Source organism: Staurois parvus, unplaced genomic scaffold, assembly GCF_062004578.1.
Source record: "Staurois parvus isolate SC_StPar_1 unplaced genomic scaffold, SC_StPar_1.0 ptg000175l, whole genome shotgun sequence".
NCBI classification, from domain to species: Eukaryota; Metazoa; Chordata; class Amphibia; order Anura; family Ranidae; genus Staurois; species Staurois parvus.
Window position 1 is genome coordinate 8,677,426 of NW_028317971.1, and position 17,103 is coordinate 8,694,528.

At 39.8% G+C, this 17,103-nt stretch overlaps 1 protein-coding gene across 1 annotated transcript in view; it reads left to right on the forward strand.

Annotated features, from left to right (window-relative positions):
• ZC3HC1 (zinc finger C3HC-type containing 1) overlaps positions 1-16,083 on the forward strand; it is a 45,946-nt gene extending 29,863 nt beyond the window's left edge. Inside the window, exons 6-10 of the mRNA XM_089676916.1 lie at positions 1,971-2,128; positions 3,016-3,235; positions 4,557-4,745; positions 4,879-5,085; positions 14,694-16,083. Coding sequence (XP_089533042.1) covers positions 1,971-2,128; positions 3,016-3,235; positions 4,557-4,745; positions 4,879-5,085; positions 14,694-14,762 — 843 coding nt within the window. The 3' untranslated portion in view covers positions 14,763-16,083. The remainder of the gene's footprint in view (positions 1-1,970; positions 2,129-3,015; positions 3,236-4,556; positions 4,746-4,878; positions 5,086-14,693) is intronic.
• The last annotated feature ends 1,020 nt before the right edge of the window (positions 16,084-17,103 follow it).

Here is a 17,103-nt window from a genome sequence, read left to right on the forward strand (position 1 = left end):
AAACATATTCATTTTTGGACGAGAATATTCATACAAAGATTATTTGCATGTTCTATGAATGGACAAATGTCATTCGAAAATGTTACTTTTAACACTTAATTTTAAAATGAATGTAATTTCTGAACAAAAACCCACATATACTGTCTAGAAAACTTTTCTCAATCAAATGAACTTTCATTCTACTCCTTCAAATTTTCCCGTCACTGTGGTAAAAAATGGACGCTGATTTGACACGAAAGAACGTTCTTAAAGACAAAAATATAGAAACACTCCGTGATTTGCAGGTGTGAAAGTGGCAACTAATTTCTCGTGAAAGCGGAAGTTATGTAACATTCTTTTGCTTCCACAGTATGATGAGACACCTAGCTAACAGGTTGGTAGCCTCTCTTTCATCTTTCACTGCGCTAGTAATACGGAATCATGTCGGAACTTACTGAGCTTCAAAAAAAGCATATGGTCGGTGCCGCTTAGCTGGTGCCTCTGTGACTGAAGTTGCCAATTTATTTGTCATTTTTATATCAATGGTTATGATGGCATATACAGTTTCCGGGAAAACGTCGTCTGATAAGCATAAGTGCTCAACTGACCGGAAGACACAAAAGTACTTTGCGCAGGATTGTGACCTGGAATAAGGAAACAACTGCTGCAAAAGTGACTGCAGAGCTCAATCTCAGTCCTGTGAAGACTGAGATAGAGCTCTGCAGTCATTTTTGCAGCAGTTTTTTTATTTTCCATTTTTTCGTCTAACCCCTCTTCTGCCTGTCATTCTGAGAGTGGACTAGGTATTTTGTTCCCTAACCATATACCTGGTTATTTGTGTTTACCCCTGCATATAAATATTCAAGAATAAATTCGGCTTTTTTAAACTTTTTAACCAAATTACATTCCAAACTTTTTGAGGTTTTTATCCAATTAATTGAAACAATAATCAGCCAACTAATTGATTATCAAAATAATCCTTAGTTGCAGCCCTATATTGATTGATTATTGTTCTGTTTTACTGTCGGGGTATTACTATAGTGGGATAACTGGACAACCTTTTATTGAGGAAACACTCGGCAAAGACACTGTGTCATCCAATGTCCATCAAACTGTTCAAACTCTGCAGAGATTCAGGTAGATCCTGAACCTCCAGAAGTTAGAGTTGGAACCAATTTATTGCGTGGAGTATCTAGTCCTTCTCCTACATACTTCTCTGTCCAGGGCCTTCCTTCCACAGGAAAAACTACAAACTGTCTGCTTCCATGTTCAGACACTACAATCCAGTAGCCACCCAACTCCCCTGTTTTTGCATGAGGGTTCTGGGCTTAATAGTGGCCTCCATCAAGGCAATTTGTTATGGCCAATATTTATCCAGATCATTGCAACTCTGCATTCTGGCAGAATGGGACAAACCGGCTCAGTTGTTCAACCATACAATGTGTCTGGCCTACAAAGGCAGGCTTGCCCTGGTCGGGTGGATCATGCGTCCAGCACTAGAGTCAGGAAAATTCTTCGTCCCACTGGTCTGGAAGGTTTTCACGATGGACAGTAGCCTGTTGGATTGGGTCTTATACTCAGTGCAAGGCACTTGCTGGAGAAAGCTTGTCTTTCAGTTTAATATACTGGAACTCAGAGCAATTCGGTTATCCATCAATTCTGGACTTGACTGCCAGGTCAACTGACCAGGAATCATTCAGACACCAGGATGCCAGTGACCTTAAACTTTATCATTTTTGGAAATAGTTTTAGTTTATAAATGTAACTTTACACTATATGACTGATTTAATTGCATCACCACAGATACTTGCCAATATATCTACTTTATCCTGTATAAAACACTTGTTAAATGATCTTTAAACCGCTGCTAATGAAGGGTACATCACTTGAAGCTATGTCCTTTTCCTAAAGATGGGGAATAATTGTAGTTCATTCTTCATGATATTTATTTATGAGTGTTGCCCTACTGTACATTTTTTTTTTTTTTTCAGGATCTCAGTGAAGAAACTGTAATTCTACTCCTGCGGTTGATTGAGGATGAACTGAGACCTGTAGAAGGGAGACAGAATGCTACACAAAGCTTGATCAGTGACTCTCTGCAAATCCACATCTCTGCCTGTATTCTAGCTCTTTGTGGATGGAACAACAGGTTTGTTAAAAAATGTTGCATACATTTCCTGTATCTGATTAATGCCACGTTAAAAGAATAGTTCAGTTCATCTTTTTTTTTTTTTTTTTTTTTTTTTTTTTGGGGCTGTGTGCTAACAAATAGAGAATGCCCTATCGGTCTCAAAAAACTCAAAAAATTTAATTTGGGTACAGTTTTGCATGACTACGCATTTGCCATTCAAAATGCGACAGCTCTGAAAGCTATAAATTGGCCTGGGCAGGGAGGGGGTGAACGTGCCCAGCACTGAAGTGAATAAAACTTATTTAAAAAAAAAAGTTGGCAATTTAACCCCTTCACATCCTTTAAGGGGTTTCTGACGCCAGGAGGCGGGGCAGGGTTTAGGGCCATGTGACCACCTTGATTGGCTGTCATGGCAGTCACATAGTCGGAAAAGGTCCTGATCGCAAGGTGAGATCGGGACCTTTCTGTGGGACACCGACACGTGCTGGGAGTGCACAGGGTGCGCTCTTAGCACATGTTTGTTTACAAATGGTACGCAAATATGTGGCCCCTCAATGTCAAGGCCCAGCCGCCAAGAGGCCGCATATTTGCATACTCTCGGTGTGAAGAGGTTAAAAATAAGAGAGCTGGATACCACATATATCTCTATATGTCCTATCACACTAATAAGCCCCAGAAATTCTAACTGGTATCCACTGACTAATGTTGCTTACTTTTCCCATGCATAGGGATCACTACTTATCTTAACAAACTGGAAATTGTGGTTCCATGGGTGTAAATGTGTCAGTAATTTTGTCAGTTGATGTAAAGCTGAACTCCAGCATTCCCTTCAGTCTTGCACAGTTGTAAAGGCTGCTTTATTGTGTGTGAACTGCTATACAGTATTAATCTGCTCATTTTTTCAGACCTTCATCTGGATCCTTACCTCTGTCAATCATAAATTGTCCCCGTTGTATGAGGAAGATTGGATTGTGGAGCTACCAGCAGCTGGAGTCTGTGGATTTGGACAGTTCCTTTGGACCACCTAGTACTCCAGTATCTCCAGGGGAGGGTTATGGTGATAGAACACCTTTGGGACTGGTGTCTCCCAACAGAAGGGTCACTAGAAGCAAAGATATTGAACAGGTATATAAAGTTAATATCCTGTATGACTGACCAGTTAAAAAATATAAATATTAATGACAACTGCCTTCTTCATAAATATATGTATATAATGGTATTTTAAAAAGCTGCAAAATAAAGCACATCTTCAGACCTGAAACGAGATGGACTGAGAATGCCGATGTACTACAGGAGACTGTCAGAGACTGTGAACATGCTATAGGAGATGGTGGATACTGGGGACATGCTTCAAGAGAAAGTCATTGACTGAAGACAAATTACATGAGACTGTTAGAAATCATTGCTAGAAGAGGGCAATATGGAAACACAAAGTGCCAAAGGGCCGCAGTCTGGGCACCAATGATCTACTGATCTTGAAGTTTGAAAACCTACTTTGTGAAGATTCCCACAAATGTACTTCTTAAATTCTTTGACACATATTCACTATGCCCTGTGAGTAGGCATTGCTGTTTCAGAATTCGCAGAGGCTGCCCTTTTAACTACAGAGCTACTAAGAAAAGGAAGTGTCAGGAGGCAGAATCAGACCAGAAACCACTGCTTGAGGGTCAATTCACACTGACTTGCGCTAATATGTATAGAAAATGGATGTACATTTCTATCCATTTTAGTCATGCACTGACATCCGTTGACATACATTTTTGACATCTGTTGACATGCATTTTAGCGTGTGTTAAAGCGTACAGCATTTGCACAGGATATCCTGTGCATTGTGTTGACATCCGCTTACATCCATTACGTTGCACTAACATGCATACATGTTGCATTTTAGTGCAACGCAAGTCAACGCAGCATTATGGTGTGAATAGGACACATTGGAAATTGTTTTTTTAGCTGTCCTTTCGTTGATCTACGTTTTTACAGCTGCGCTAAAATGCAGATCAACGCACTGGTGTGAATTGGCCCTAAAATACTATGGGTTATGTAGTTCTTAGAAATTGAAAGTAAACAGGAAAGGAAAAGCTGCAAAGCATACAGGGAAACCAGGAAGTTGTGGAAAGAGATGGCCAGAAGACAGACAGCACTCACAACATGAAAGAAGATTTTCCAAGCTTAAAGCTTATATTGGATTGTCAGTAATAACTTATCGGTATTGCTATTACAATACTAATGTGTTGTAATGAGTGTATGAAGTGACCATAGATTTCCTTTAACTTGTATCTTTACATTTTTATTTTTTCTTTGGCATATGCAGATTTACATTTCCTCAGGTCTGGATAGACCCACATTAGAAATGTTGTATGTAACTCTCTGCATAATGTTTTTTCCATCTAAATAAACACCTAGGCTATAAATGCATGATCTCATAATGTTTTATTATTGTTAGAGTCCTTTGGCAGCTACCACCCAACCACTCAGTGGAAGTTCTACAGGATCATCGGAATCAGATGCTGTGCGGAGCCGGCCAGTGACCCGTAGCATGGGACATGGGGACAACCCAGGAGTGACATCTGAAGTCCAATCCAGTCCTCATCGTAAAGCCAAACGTCCCAGGCTCTGCTCCAGGAGCAGTATAGTAAGTTATGAAACCTCTTTGCCAGGGTGATCTGTATGTTATGATCTTTTTGTTTCAATTGCATCATGTTTGTATATCTTTTTATCTCCCTGCAGTTTAAAACTGTATCAAAAGTAGTTTGTTTTCTGTGCAGGATTCTTCTCCCAAGGGCTGCTTTGATCCACTGAATCAGCACAGAAGTTGGTGTCCATGGGTCACTATGGTTTGTGCACACTATAAAGAAAATGCAGAGAACAAGAAGGAAAATGCAAATCAGACAAGGGAGATTGGATGGAAGGAGGTGCTACGAGTGCTGCTATCAGAGGGGAAATCCAGAAACTCATCTGATGAAGATGCTACAGTAAGATCTCTAAATTGCTTGTAGCCACCTCAGTTCATACTTTTATATTGTAACACTGTCTTTTGTGTAAGCCAACCTGTCATTTTCATTTTAAAGATACCAGACCACATCATAAACTACTGTTGTATTTTGCCCATGCCATTTGTGGCTTGCTAGCCCAAGATCTAAAGAGTAGCATATCTATATACAGTTGCAAGAAAAAGTATGTGAACCCCTTGGGATTACGTGGAGTTTTGCATGAATTGGGCATAAAATGTGCTCTGAACGTCATCTAAGTCACAACAATAGAAGAACACAGTCTGCTGAACATAATACTGCACAAACATTAGATGTTGTCATGGTTTAATTGCACATAACATGTAAACATTCACAGTGCAGGGAGGAAAAAGTATGTGAGGCCCTAGCTTAATGACTTCTCCCAGAGCTAATTGGAGCCAGGAGTGAGCCAACCTTGACTCCAATCAGTGTGATGATATTGGATGTGTTGCTGACAGCTGTCCTGCCCTTAAAAAACACACACCTGTTTGGGTTTACTGGTTTCAAGAAGCACTGTCTGATGTGAACCATGCCTCGCAGAAGAGAGCTCTCTGAAGACCTACGATCAAGAATTGTTGACTTGCATGAAGCTGGAAAGGGTTACAAAAGTATCTCCAAAAGCCTTGATGTTCATGTGTCCACGGTAAGACAGACTGTCTACAAATGGAGAAAGTTTAGCACTGTTGCTACTCTCCCTAGGCGAGGTCGTCCTGTAAAAATGACTGCAAGAGCACAGCGCAGAATGCTGCATGAGGTAAAGAAGAATCCCAGAGTGTCAGCTAAAGACCTACAGAAATCTCTGGCACATGCTAACATTTTTGTTGACACATCTACAATAAGGAAAACATTAAACAAGAACGGAGTACATGGGAGGACACCACGGAGGAAGCCATTGCTGTCCAAAAAGAATATTGCAGCACGTTTGAAGTTTGCAAAAGAGCACCTGGATGTTCCACAGCACTACTGGCAAAATATACTGTGGACAGGTGAAACCAAGATTGAGTTGTTTGGGAAGAATACACAACACTATGTGTGGAGAAAAAAAGGCACAGCACACCAACATCAAAACCTCATCCCCACTGTAAAACATGGCGGAGGGAGCATCATGGTTTGGGGCTGCTTTGCTGCCTCAGGGCCTGGACGGATTGTTGTCATTGATGGGAAAATGAATTCCAGAGTTTATCAAGACATTTTGCAGGAAAACGTACGACCATCTGTCCGCCAACTGAAGCTCCGCAGAGGATGGGTGATGCAACAGGACAATGACCCAAAGCATACAAGTAATTCAACAAAACAATGGCTGCAACAGCACAGAATACGCCTTCTGGAGTGGCCCAGTCAGAGTCCTGACCTCAACCCGATTGAAATGCTGTGGCATGACCTTAAGAGAGATTCACACCAGACATCCCAAGAATATTGCTACACTGAAACAGTTTTGTGAAGAGGAGTGGTCCAAAATTACTCCAGATCGTTGTGCAGGTCTGATCTGCAACTACATGAAACGTTTGGTGGAGGTTATTGCTGCCAAAGGAGGGTCAACCAGTTATTAAGTCCAAAGGTTCACATACTTTTTCCTCCCTGCACTGTGAATGTTTACATGTTATGTTCAATTAAACCATGGCAACATCTAATGTTTGTGTAGTATTATGTTCAGCAGACTGTGTTCTTCTATTGTTGTGACTTAGATGACGTTCAGAGCACATTTTATGCCCAATTCATGCAAAACTCTGCGTAATCCCAAGGGGTTCACATACTTTTTCTTGCAACTGTAGATCATATACACTTAGCAGAAACCCTTGTTACTGTAGCTAGAAGTTTTACAGCCAATCAGTCCAACAGTGTTCATCTTCACACCACTTCCCAGACATGCCCTATAATTATCTTTACATGGGAGAGAATTTTGATCTTGTATCTCTGCTGTTTTAGTGTCAAACATTCTGTGATATTGTAGAGTGTGGAAGCAGCATTTGACAATCACGACAATTTCTTTAAACTCTTTGGGTTGCTGTGACCTAGAAAATATTAAAGCCAGAGGATGTTTTTGAAATTTGTGCAATTTCACGTACATCCTCTCGACAATTTTAGCATACCACAGGTGAAAGCAATACTCAAAAAAAGACTTGCAAAATCAGAATGCTTGTTTGAAAATGTGCATTGCATTTTTTAAATAATTCTTTTACTTAAATGGCAAAACGCTATTCAACATGTCAAAATGCTGCGCTAATTATTTTTTTCCAATCCAATGCAGTAGGTTGGAATGAATGGACTTTGATTTTTAAACCATAGATCTCAAATAAAGGAAAGCTCATGACAACTTTTGGAGAATTGGTATTATACAGTATGTACCATTTTTAAAGAGAACAGTGAGTAGGCAAAACACATTTCTTTTATTTCTTATGAGACTCATATTCAACTGTAGGTCATAACAGAATGGCACAATTATAAAACAAAACATGGCAACAAGTGAACAAAAGTCTACATACCCTTAGTTCTTAATACTGTAAATTGCCCCCTTTACCACCTATGACAGTGTTTGGTCTTTTGTTGTCTGAGGCCCCAAATTCTTGCAGGTGATATTGCTGCCCATTCTTCTTGGCAAAATGCCTGCAGGTCACTCTTTGGGGAGATCACAATGTCTGGTTCATGCAAGACGACCAGAGTGGCTCGATGATATTAAGGTCAGTAGACTGTGAAGGCCACTCCAAAACCTTCACCTTTTTCTGTTGTAACTACTGGAGGGACAACTTGGCCTTGTGCTTGGGGTCATTGTCATGCTGGAAAGGCCAAGATCTTCCCATGGGCAGCTTTCGCGCAGAAGAATGCAAATTGTCTGCCAGTATTTAATGAGAACATGCTGCTTCCATCTTGCCATCAATTTTCACAAGATTCCCCCTACCTTTAGAGCTCACACACTTCCAAAACATCAGTTAGTCACCACCATTCTTCACAGTGGGGATGGTATTCTTGTTGCCCCTCTCCAAACATGGTGCTTATAGCTGTGACCATAAAGCTCTATTTTGGTCTCGTCACTCCAGATTACAGTGTGCCAGGAACTGTGAGGTGTGTCAAGGTGTTGTTGGGCATATTGTAAACTGGCTTTTTTGTGACATTGGCACAGTACAGGCTTCTTTCTGGTAATTCAACCATGCAGCTCATTTTTGTTCAAGTATAGTCATATTGTGCTCCTTGAAACAACCACACCAACTTTTTTCCAGAACAGCCTGTATTTCTCCTGCGGTTACCTGTGGGTTTTTCTTTGTGTCCCAAATAATTCTTTTGGAAGTTGTGGCTGCAATCTTTCTTGGTCTACCTGACCTTGGCTTGGTATCAAGTGATCCCCAAATTTTCCACTTCTTAATAAGTGATTGAACAGTACTGACTGGCATATTCAAGGCTTTGGATATCTTTTTATATCCTTTTCCATCTTTATAAAGTTCAATTATCTTGTTAATCAGGTCTTTTGCCAGTTCTTATCTGGTCCCCATGGCTTAGTATCTAGCCTGCTCAGTGCATCCACGTGAGAGCTAATAAACTCACTGACTATTTATACACAGACACTTAATTGCCATTTAAAAAGCCACAAATGTGGGAAAATAACCTTTAATGCCATTCAACCTGTGTGTGTCGCCTTCTGTGTCTGTACCAAGGCCAAGCATTGCAGAGTATGTAAACTTTTGATCATGGCCATTTGGGTGATTTTTGTTATGATTTAACCATTTCCCTCCTGGCCTATGGCCAGATGGCGGCCGGCAAAATCCTTCAGCGTTCCGGGGGGACGCCATATGGCGTCCTCCCAGGCATGCGCAGTTTGCGTCCCTGCAGAGCCGCGCAGCAGCGCGGTCTGTCACCGGCCGTGTACCTCGGACACGGCCAATGACAGATCTGAGTACCGGCCCCATTGCCGGTACCATGTGACCTGCTGTCACCAATCACAGCAGGTCACATGACAGTTGTATACAATGGATGGCTTCATTCATGCCATCCATTGTATACTAGTGTGCCTAGCTGTGAATGGTCACAGTGATCACATGCACAAGCTGGGCCATGTGATTAGCTGTGGCCAAATCACAGCTAAGCACAAAAAAAAAAAAAAGCCCTGAATGAATCGATGTCATTCAGGTAAATGCTTGCTTATAGCAAAGTAATTCTTTGCTATAAGCAAATTGTGTAAAAAAAAAAATACTGATCACTTCCCCAAAATATCACAATGTTACTATGGTAACATTGTACTACTTTGGTCATAGTGTAATATGAAAAAAAAATCTTAGAAAAAAAGAAAAAAATTTAATAAATAATTAAAAAAATATTTATTTTTTTTCATACTGTCACCAGTCAGTGTCCCTGATCACCGCCATGCCAGTTATATGATGACGCTGTACTGCACTGGTAACAGTATGTAAAAAAAAAAAAAAAATAGTGAAAATAATTTTTTTAATTTTTTCATTTTCCGAAATTTTCTGACAAAATAAATACAACTTCGAAAAACTCGCCATTTCTCTTATGAAGTATGTCAGACTGTCTACTTTGCAAAAAGGGGTCATTTGGAGGATATCTGTACTGTTCTGACATTCTTGGACCTCAAGAAATTAGATTGGCTGTCAGTACTTCAGGATTGATCAATATTCAGATCTATACCATAGTTTGTGAACTCTATAACTTTCCTAAAAACTAAAAAATACATCCTAATTTGGGTTACTTTCACCAAAGACATGTAGCAGAATACATCTCGGCCTAAATTTATGAAGAACAATTATTTATTTGCAAACTTTTATAACAGAAACAAAGAAAAACGTGTTTTTTTTCAAAATTTTCGGTCTTTTTTTGTTAATTTAGCAAAAAATAAAAACCCCAGCGGTGATTAAATACCACCAAAAGAAAGCTCTAGTTGTGTGAAGAAAATTATAAAATTTTAGTTTGGGTACAATGTTGTATGACCGCGCAATTGTCATTCAAAGTGTGAGAGCGCTGAAACCTGAAAAATGGCCTGGGCAAGAAGGGGGTAAAAGTGCCCGGTATGGAAGAGGTTAAAAAGTAAAAAATAACTGTGATTATAAATGGATTCATATGATAACTACCCTTAAATAAAAGTTAGTTTTTTGGCATGATCAGTCATATTTTCAATATCAATGTCATGATTTCTGCCAGGGTATGCAAACTTTTGAGCACAGCTGTATGTAGTGCAAGGTCCTCGCAGATTGGATACATATTAAAATGTTTAGGGATGTTCTCATATTACACAGTGATGATAAATCTAAGATTGAATGGACAGCAATCATATGGTCAGATTGTAATGTGTGTGGTGAGCCTAAAGTAAATCGGCAACTTTTACCAAAAGCATGCATGTCTCTCTAAGCAGGGTCAGCATAGTATAGCACAGTCCTGCAAAGAGTTGCCCTAGGTTCACACCTAAGCGTTTTCTACAGCGTTTTGCAGAAACGCAGTACAGTCCATTTAACATGATTTCCTATGGGACAGGTTTACATCTCCACATTTTCACCCGTTGCGTTTTTTGGAAAGGGTCAGGGACTTTTTTGAATGCAAAAAGTTGTGTTTTTGTTTCTATAGACTTAAATGAAAAAGCTGCAGAAAAGCATGTATTGCATTTTTGACGCGTTTGACGCGTTTTGCATTTTAAATCTGCCAACAAGAAAAATAAAAATAAATTGAAAAAAAAGCACGGCAAAAACACAAGTGTAAAACGCAGTGCAGAAACCGCTAAAAGCAACCTGCATAGGTGTGAACCTAGCCTAAATCCTTTTATAATTGACTGCCATACAGAAGAAATGCATGTGTAACTTGTTGGAGCAATGTCTTTTTCTGCGCCGTATTGCAATGCTGCTGAGACCATTCTTGAAGGGCTTGTTATGGTGAATATCATCCCCTGAATTATTTGTGTGTGTAATATATATACTTTAATGCCATTCGACCTGTGTGTGTCGCCTTCAGTAAAACTTCACTGAGGTTTCAAACTTTGCCTACACTATCCAAAATGGAAAAAAAAAGAAATTTCTATCTGTGTGTGTATATATATATGTGTGTGTGTGTGTGTATATATATATATATATATATATATGTGAATATATATATATATATATATATATATATATATATATATATATATATATTATTTTATTCATTTTGGATAGTGTAGGCAAAGTTTGAAACCTCTGTGATGTTTTACTGTTTTCTGGATGCTGATTGGGGAGATTTACTTTTGCTTCCTATTAAACAGACTAGCAGAGATTCTAACGTATGCCTACCTTGCTATAATTATAAGCTCTCTTGAATAGATTTCCCTCATTGTTTTTCATAAGGAAGCTAAGAAAATTCTCCCTAAAATTTACAGACCGCAAAATAAATCTTGGTAGAGGCTATATACTCTCTCCAGAGTAAAGGGGAACCATTTTTGTCAGTCTCTCTATAAGATAACCTCAAAAGAGAAGTGTGGGGTTTGTTTTTTTTCTAAATGATACTTCCCTACAGTGGATATAAAAAGTCTACACACCCCTGTTAAAATGTCAGGTTTCTGTGAAAATTTGAGACAAAGATAAATCATTTCAGAACATTTTCCACCTTTTTAATGTAACCTATAAACTGTACAACAAAGTTTAACAACAAACAAATCTTTTAGGTGGAGGGAAGAAAAATAAAAAAACTAAAATATGGTTGCATAAGTGTGCACACCCTTAAACTAATACTTTGCTGAAGCACCTTTTGATCTTATTACAGCACTCAGTCTTTTTGGGTATGAGTCTATCAGCATGGCACATCTTGACTCGGTAATATTTGCCCACTCTTCATTGCAAAAACACTCCAAATCTGTCAGCTTGCGAGGGCATCTCCTGTGCACAACCCTCTTCAGATCACCCCACAGATTTTCGATAGGATTCAGGTCTGAGCTCTGGCTGGGCCATTCCAAAACTATAATCTTCTGGTGAAGCCATTCCTTTGTTGATTTGGATGTATGCTTTTGGGTCATTGTCATGCTGAAAGATTACGTTCCTCTTCATGTTTCTCTCTAGTGGTTCTCTCTAGTTCCCTGGTCTCCTCCTCCCATGCCCGCCTTCAGGACTTCTCCAGGGTGTCACCCATCCTCTGGAACTCCCTGCCCCAACCCATCAGATTATCACCTACTCTCCTCTCCTTTAGGCGCACCCTGAAAACCCACCTCTTTAGGGAAGCCTACCCCGCCCCCTGCTAACTTGCCGACCTCCTCCACTCTTCCTACCACTCCATCCCCCACAGCTTTCTCCTCCTGTGCCACCATCCCCTCCCTCCTAGATTGTAAGATCAAAAGAGCAGGGCCCTCAATCCCCTCATGTTTTGCATTGTATTGTTATTGTTCTGTCACATGTTCTGTCCCCTTTGTAATGTACAGCGCTGAGCGAACTATTGGCGCTTTATAAATACTGTATTATAATAATAATAATAATAATAAATGTTCAGCTTTCTATCAGAAGCCTGAAGGTTTTCTGCCAGTATTGACTAGTATTTGGAACTGTTGATAATTCCCTCTACCTTGACTAAGGCCCCAGTTCCATCTGAAGAAAAACAGCCCCAAAGCATGATGCTGCCACCACCATGCTTGACTGTGGGTATGGTGTTCTTTTGGTGATGTGCAGTGTTGTCTTTTGGAATTATGGCCAAAAAGTTCAACCTTGGTTTCATCAGACCCTAACACATTTTCTCACCTGCTTTTGGGAGACTTCAGATGTGTTTTTGCAGAATTTAGCCGGGCTTGGATGTTTTTCTGCGTAAGAAAAGGCTTTCATCTTGCCACTCTACCCCATAACCCAGACATATGAAGAATACGGGAGATTGTTGTCACATGTACCACACAGCTGGTACTTGCCAGATATTCCTGCAGTTCCTTTAATGTTGCTGTAGGCCTCTTTGCAGCCTCCCAGACCACTTTTCGTCTCGTCTTTTCATCAATTTTGGAGGGACGTCCAGTTCTTGGTAATGTCACTGTTGTGCCATATTTTCTCCACTTGATGATGACTGTCTTCCCTGTGTTCCATGGTATATCTAATGCCTTGGAAATTCTTTTGTACCCTTCTCCTGACTGATCACTTTTAACAATGAGATCCCTCTGATGCTTTGGAAGCTCTCTGCGGACCATGGCTTTTGCTGTAGGATGTGACTAAGAAAATGTCAGGAAAGACTTACTAGAACAGCTGAACTTTATTTGGGGTTAATCAGAGGCACTTTAAATGATGGCAGGTGTTTACTGACTCCTATTTAACATGATTTTGAATGTGATTGCTTAATTGTGAACACCGCTGCCCTCAGTTAGAAGAGGGTGTGCACACTTGTGCAACCAGATTATTTTAGTTTTTTATATTTATTCCCCCCCTAAAAGATTTCAGTTTGTTTTTCAATTGAGTTGTACAGTTTATAGGTTTCATTAAAGGAAAAAGTTCTGAAATGATTTATCTTTGTCTCTTTTTTTACATCACAGAAACCTGAAATTTTAATGGGGTGTGTAGACTTTTTATATCCACTGTAGGTGGATACAGCATCGGTGCGATGCTGCATTTGTCCCCCGCCAGCTCTGAGTTTGAGAACTGAGCAATCACTTGACCTCTGATAGCGGAGTTCTGAGCGGTGACTGTCAGTCACCGCTGTCTGCTCTGCATCCCCCGTGCTTACTGGAGCGATGGGCTGTGGAGGAGGAGGGAGAAGCTGGCTCTGGCTCTCAGTGGCTCGCTGAGAGGAATAGCCAGGTGCCACTCCAGACACTGGGGTGATCCCGACTTTAAAGTCGGGATCTTTCACCAGCCTAGACAGGCTGAGTGACATCAGCCAACAGCAAGCCTCAGCCCACTGTCCGCTGAAAATAGGTCACAGGAGTGCAGAATGAACTGCACTCCTGTGATCCACAGGAGACGTACAACCAAAATAGCTTTGGCTGTACTTCTCCTGTAACTAATTTTACCATTGATTTTATATTTCCCTGCCTAAAGCAAACCTATGTTTTACCCATGCAGTAAGAAGCAACCTGTTCACTTATTTGTCTGCCCTTCTGCTTCTAATACTCGCCTTCTCTTGGCTTCCCTGCCTCTCCATTTTGCTGTGTGAGGGAAATGACATACCATGTACTTCTCCTATGATAAAATGTTCAGTGTCCAAACAACCATTCTCCAGTCCCAAGTGTTGTCACATGTGGGTGAAGAGAGATGTCTTAACAGAATGTAAACTCTGACCAGACTGACTTGGCTCTTACATAGGGGTTGATTTACTAAAATTGGAGAGTGCAAAGTTTGGTGCAGCTGTGCATGGTAGCCAGTCGGCTTCTAATTTCAGTTTATTCAATTAAGTTTTGACAAAAAAAACCTGGAAGCTGGTTTCTCTGCAGAGCTGCACCAGATTTTGCACTCTCCAGTTTTATTAAATCAACCCCATAGTGTTTTCTTTTTGCTTCAACTGGCGAAAAGTTTAATATAGGCAGAGTGCAGGGCAAACAATTATATGACCTTTGCTTTGCTTCTGTAGGGTTAATAGGTTCAATTTAATAGCTATTTTTTAAGACTATCACATATTTGGCTAATACTGTTTATCTTTTGTTGCAGAATTTGCCAGAGAAATCTCGCAAAGTCTTTCGAATATTCAGACAGTGGCAGGCAAGTGTTTCCTCTTGAAGACAAGAGGGTGATCATTCTATGGAGATTTCCAGTTTCATGTCCAACCACCAAACAATCAGCTGGCGTCAAACAGATGTGTGTGTGTTATGTAACGGCAAGCTTTGCTTGAAGTTATCTGTGTAATGTGCTGTGCTATCAGAACAACAAATTTAGGATTTCTGTGTCTACGTTGAGTCTACATAATTGCATACAGGTAAACAGTAGGTCGCAGATGTGTGGGGAATAGCTCCCAGATGTGTGGCCAGTGAAAACTTTATAATAGTAAACTCTAAGATGTTACAGCCTAATACATGTCTAATACAAGGTATCGCTTAAAAAACATTCCTGATAGTGACACACTTATTGGAAATTTTATGTATAAACACTGTTTTCAGTACTTTTTCTGGAGCTGAAATGTTTTTTGTAATGTTTTTGGGATATCTAGATTTTCAACTTCATATAACAGCAGACCACCGTGTTCTTTTTATTTCTTATGGTTTTGGAGACTTTAGTAAATAAATCCAAATATTGTTGCAGCTCAACTTCAAAGAACATAAATTGTAGTGTATTGAATAAATTAGGTTTATTCGATTCATTATTTACAATATTTTCTGACACAAGTTCTACAATTTCTAAACGGTGGAGGGAATTAATAGGTGTCTGAGACCAACTGTCTCTCAACTGGAGTGCAGCCAATCAGGGATTAGCTCAGGCGTGTTTGGATATGAGTTCAAACCCTCCTGAGTTATCTCTCCAGGAAGCTGTCAAAGCCAGCAGCCAGTCATAGGTGGTGGAGGCATTCCCAGCCTCACACATACACTCCCCTTGCATACCTGCAACTGCAGAGTGGGGAATGCCTCTGCCGCTTATGTTTGGCTGTTGCCTTTGACAGCTTCTCGCTGTGATAGCGCAAGCATGCTTGGACGCATGTTTTAATTTGTCTGAGCTCATTCCTACAGTTAATCAGCCTGTAAATGTTCATTTTCTAAGCTGTGTGGAAAGATAGACACTGTTAAAACTTCTAAAATCTAAAAGCCTTCACAGAATATATAAATGAGAGAGAAGCAAGAATCTGATTGATTGAAAAAAATATATTTTTTGATGCATGATAAATATTGTACATTTTCTGTAGGAGAGAATAATTTGTGTGTTTGACGTTATTATTGATCAGAAGCAATTATTTACAGTTGGTCTCTTTTTTTGGATCTGCATTTATTCCAGAGATTTGATCTTGTATGTATTTGTGTACCATAAGAAAACCGCATAGAATTAAGATATTGCTGTTTTTCTTACATTGCAACTAGTAAATATCAGAATAAAATCTTTCATCCCAACTAAATTACCTGCTGTTTTGTAGCAATAGAAAATTTTATGTGTACTAATGAAATCTCTGCAATTATTTTACATTCTTTTTGGGCAGTGAACCATCACAGTAAACACATTGAAAGTACGAGAAACTTGCTAGTTACCTTGCTCTAATATTTGTCATCTTGCTCCAGTACTTTTAACACTAACCTAAAAAAAATATGTGGCTCAGGATTTCTGTCTTCACTTGCTGCATGCTTGTTTTAGGCCAATAGCATAGATAATTTAACCTGCAAACCAAGCTACTAGCATTTTAGGAGTTTGACAATGAGATTGCCTTTATGTTTGCTGTGTTTAAAAATATATGGTTTTAATGAGATGAATGAGTGGAGCATTGAGGTCCAGGGAACTGGTCCCATTAAAATGTGCAAATTCTGTGTTTTAGTGGAACATACCTCTCTCATCCAACTCTGTCAACACATAGCTGACACCTCCAGATTGTGTTTCAGTTTCATTACCTTCATTGCTTTCCTATGTTATTCGTAAGATGTATTGAGTTTCTGATCTTGGCATCATCCACCTCTTTCACTTCACTTTTGGCCCATTAGTATGATGTGTATCCTCGCTGGTCAATATAGAGGCTTAGGAGGCAAGAGGAGTGGGTTAGGCTCTTAATTGACTAAAAATTGCTAACCCCAGACTGACGCTATTCAACAAATTTGACAAATGTGAATAGGCCCTGGAAGGATAAGGACCTGTGTCGATGTGGCTTTTGTCCATTCAGAGCTACTTTTCTATGGGAATGCAACAGCCACCAAATCAGATCAACTGCCCCAGCAATGAATTCTGAATGATCCCAGAAGCATCTCAAACATATGTCAAAAGCATGGTGCATTTGCTCGACAAGCCTGTCAACACAGACCCTAAAGTTGGCTTAACTTGCAGTTTTACATAAATTGGCATTCTTGTTGGTAATCTAGTCATCTGCACTCATGTGAAATGACAGCTATAGTTTTAGTCAGCTCTCTGGCTGTTAATCATTACCCAAGTCATT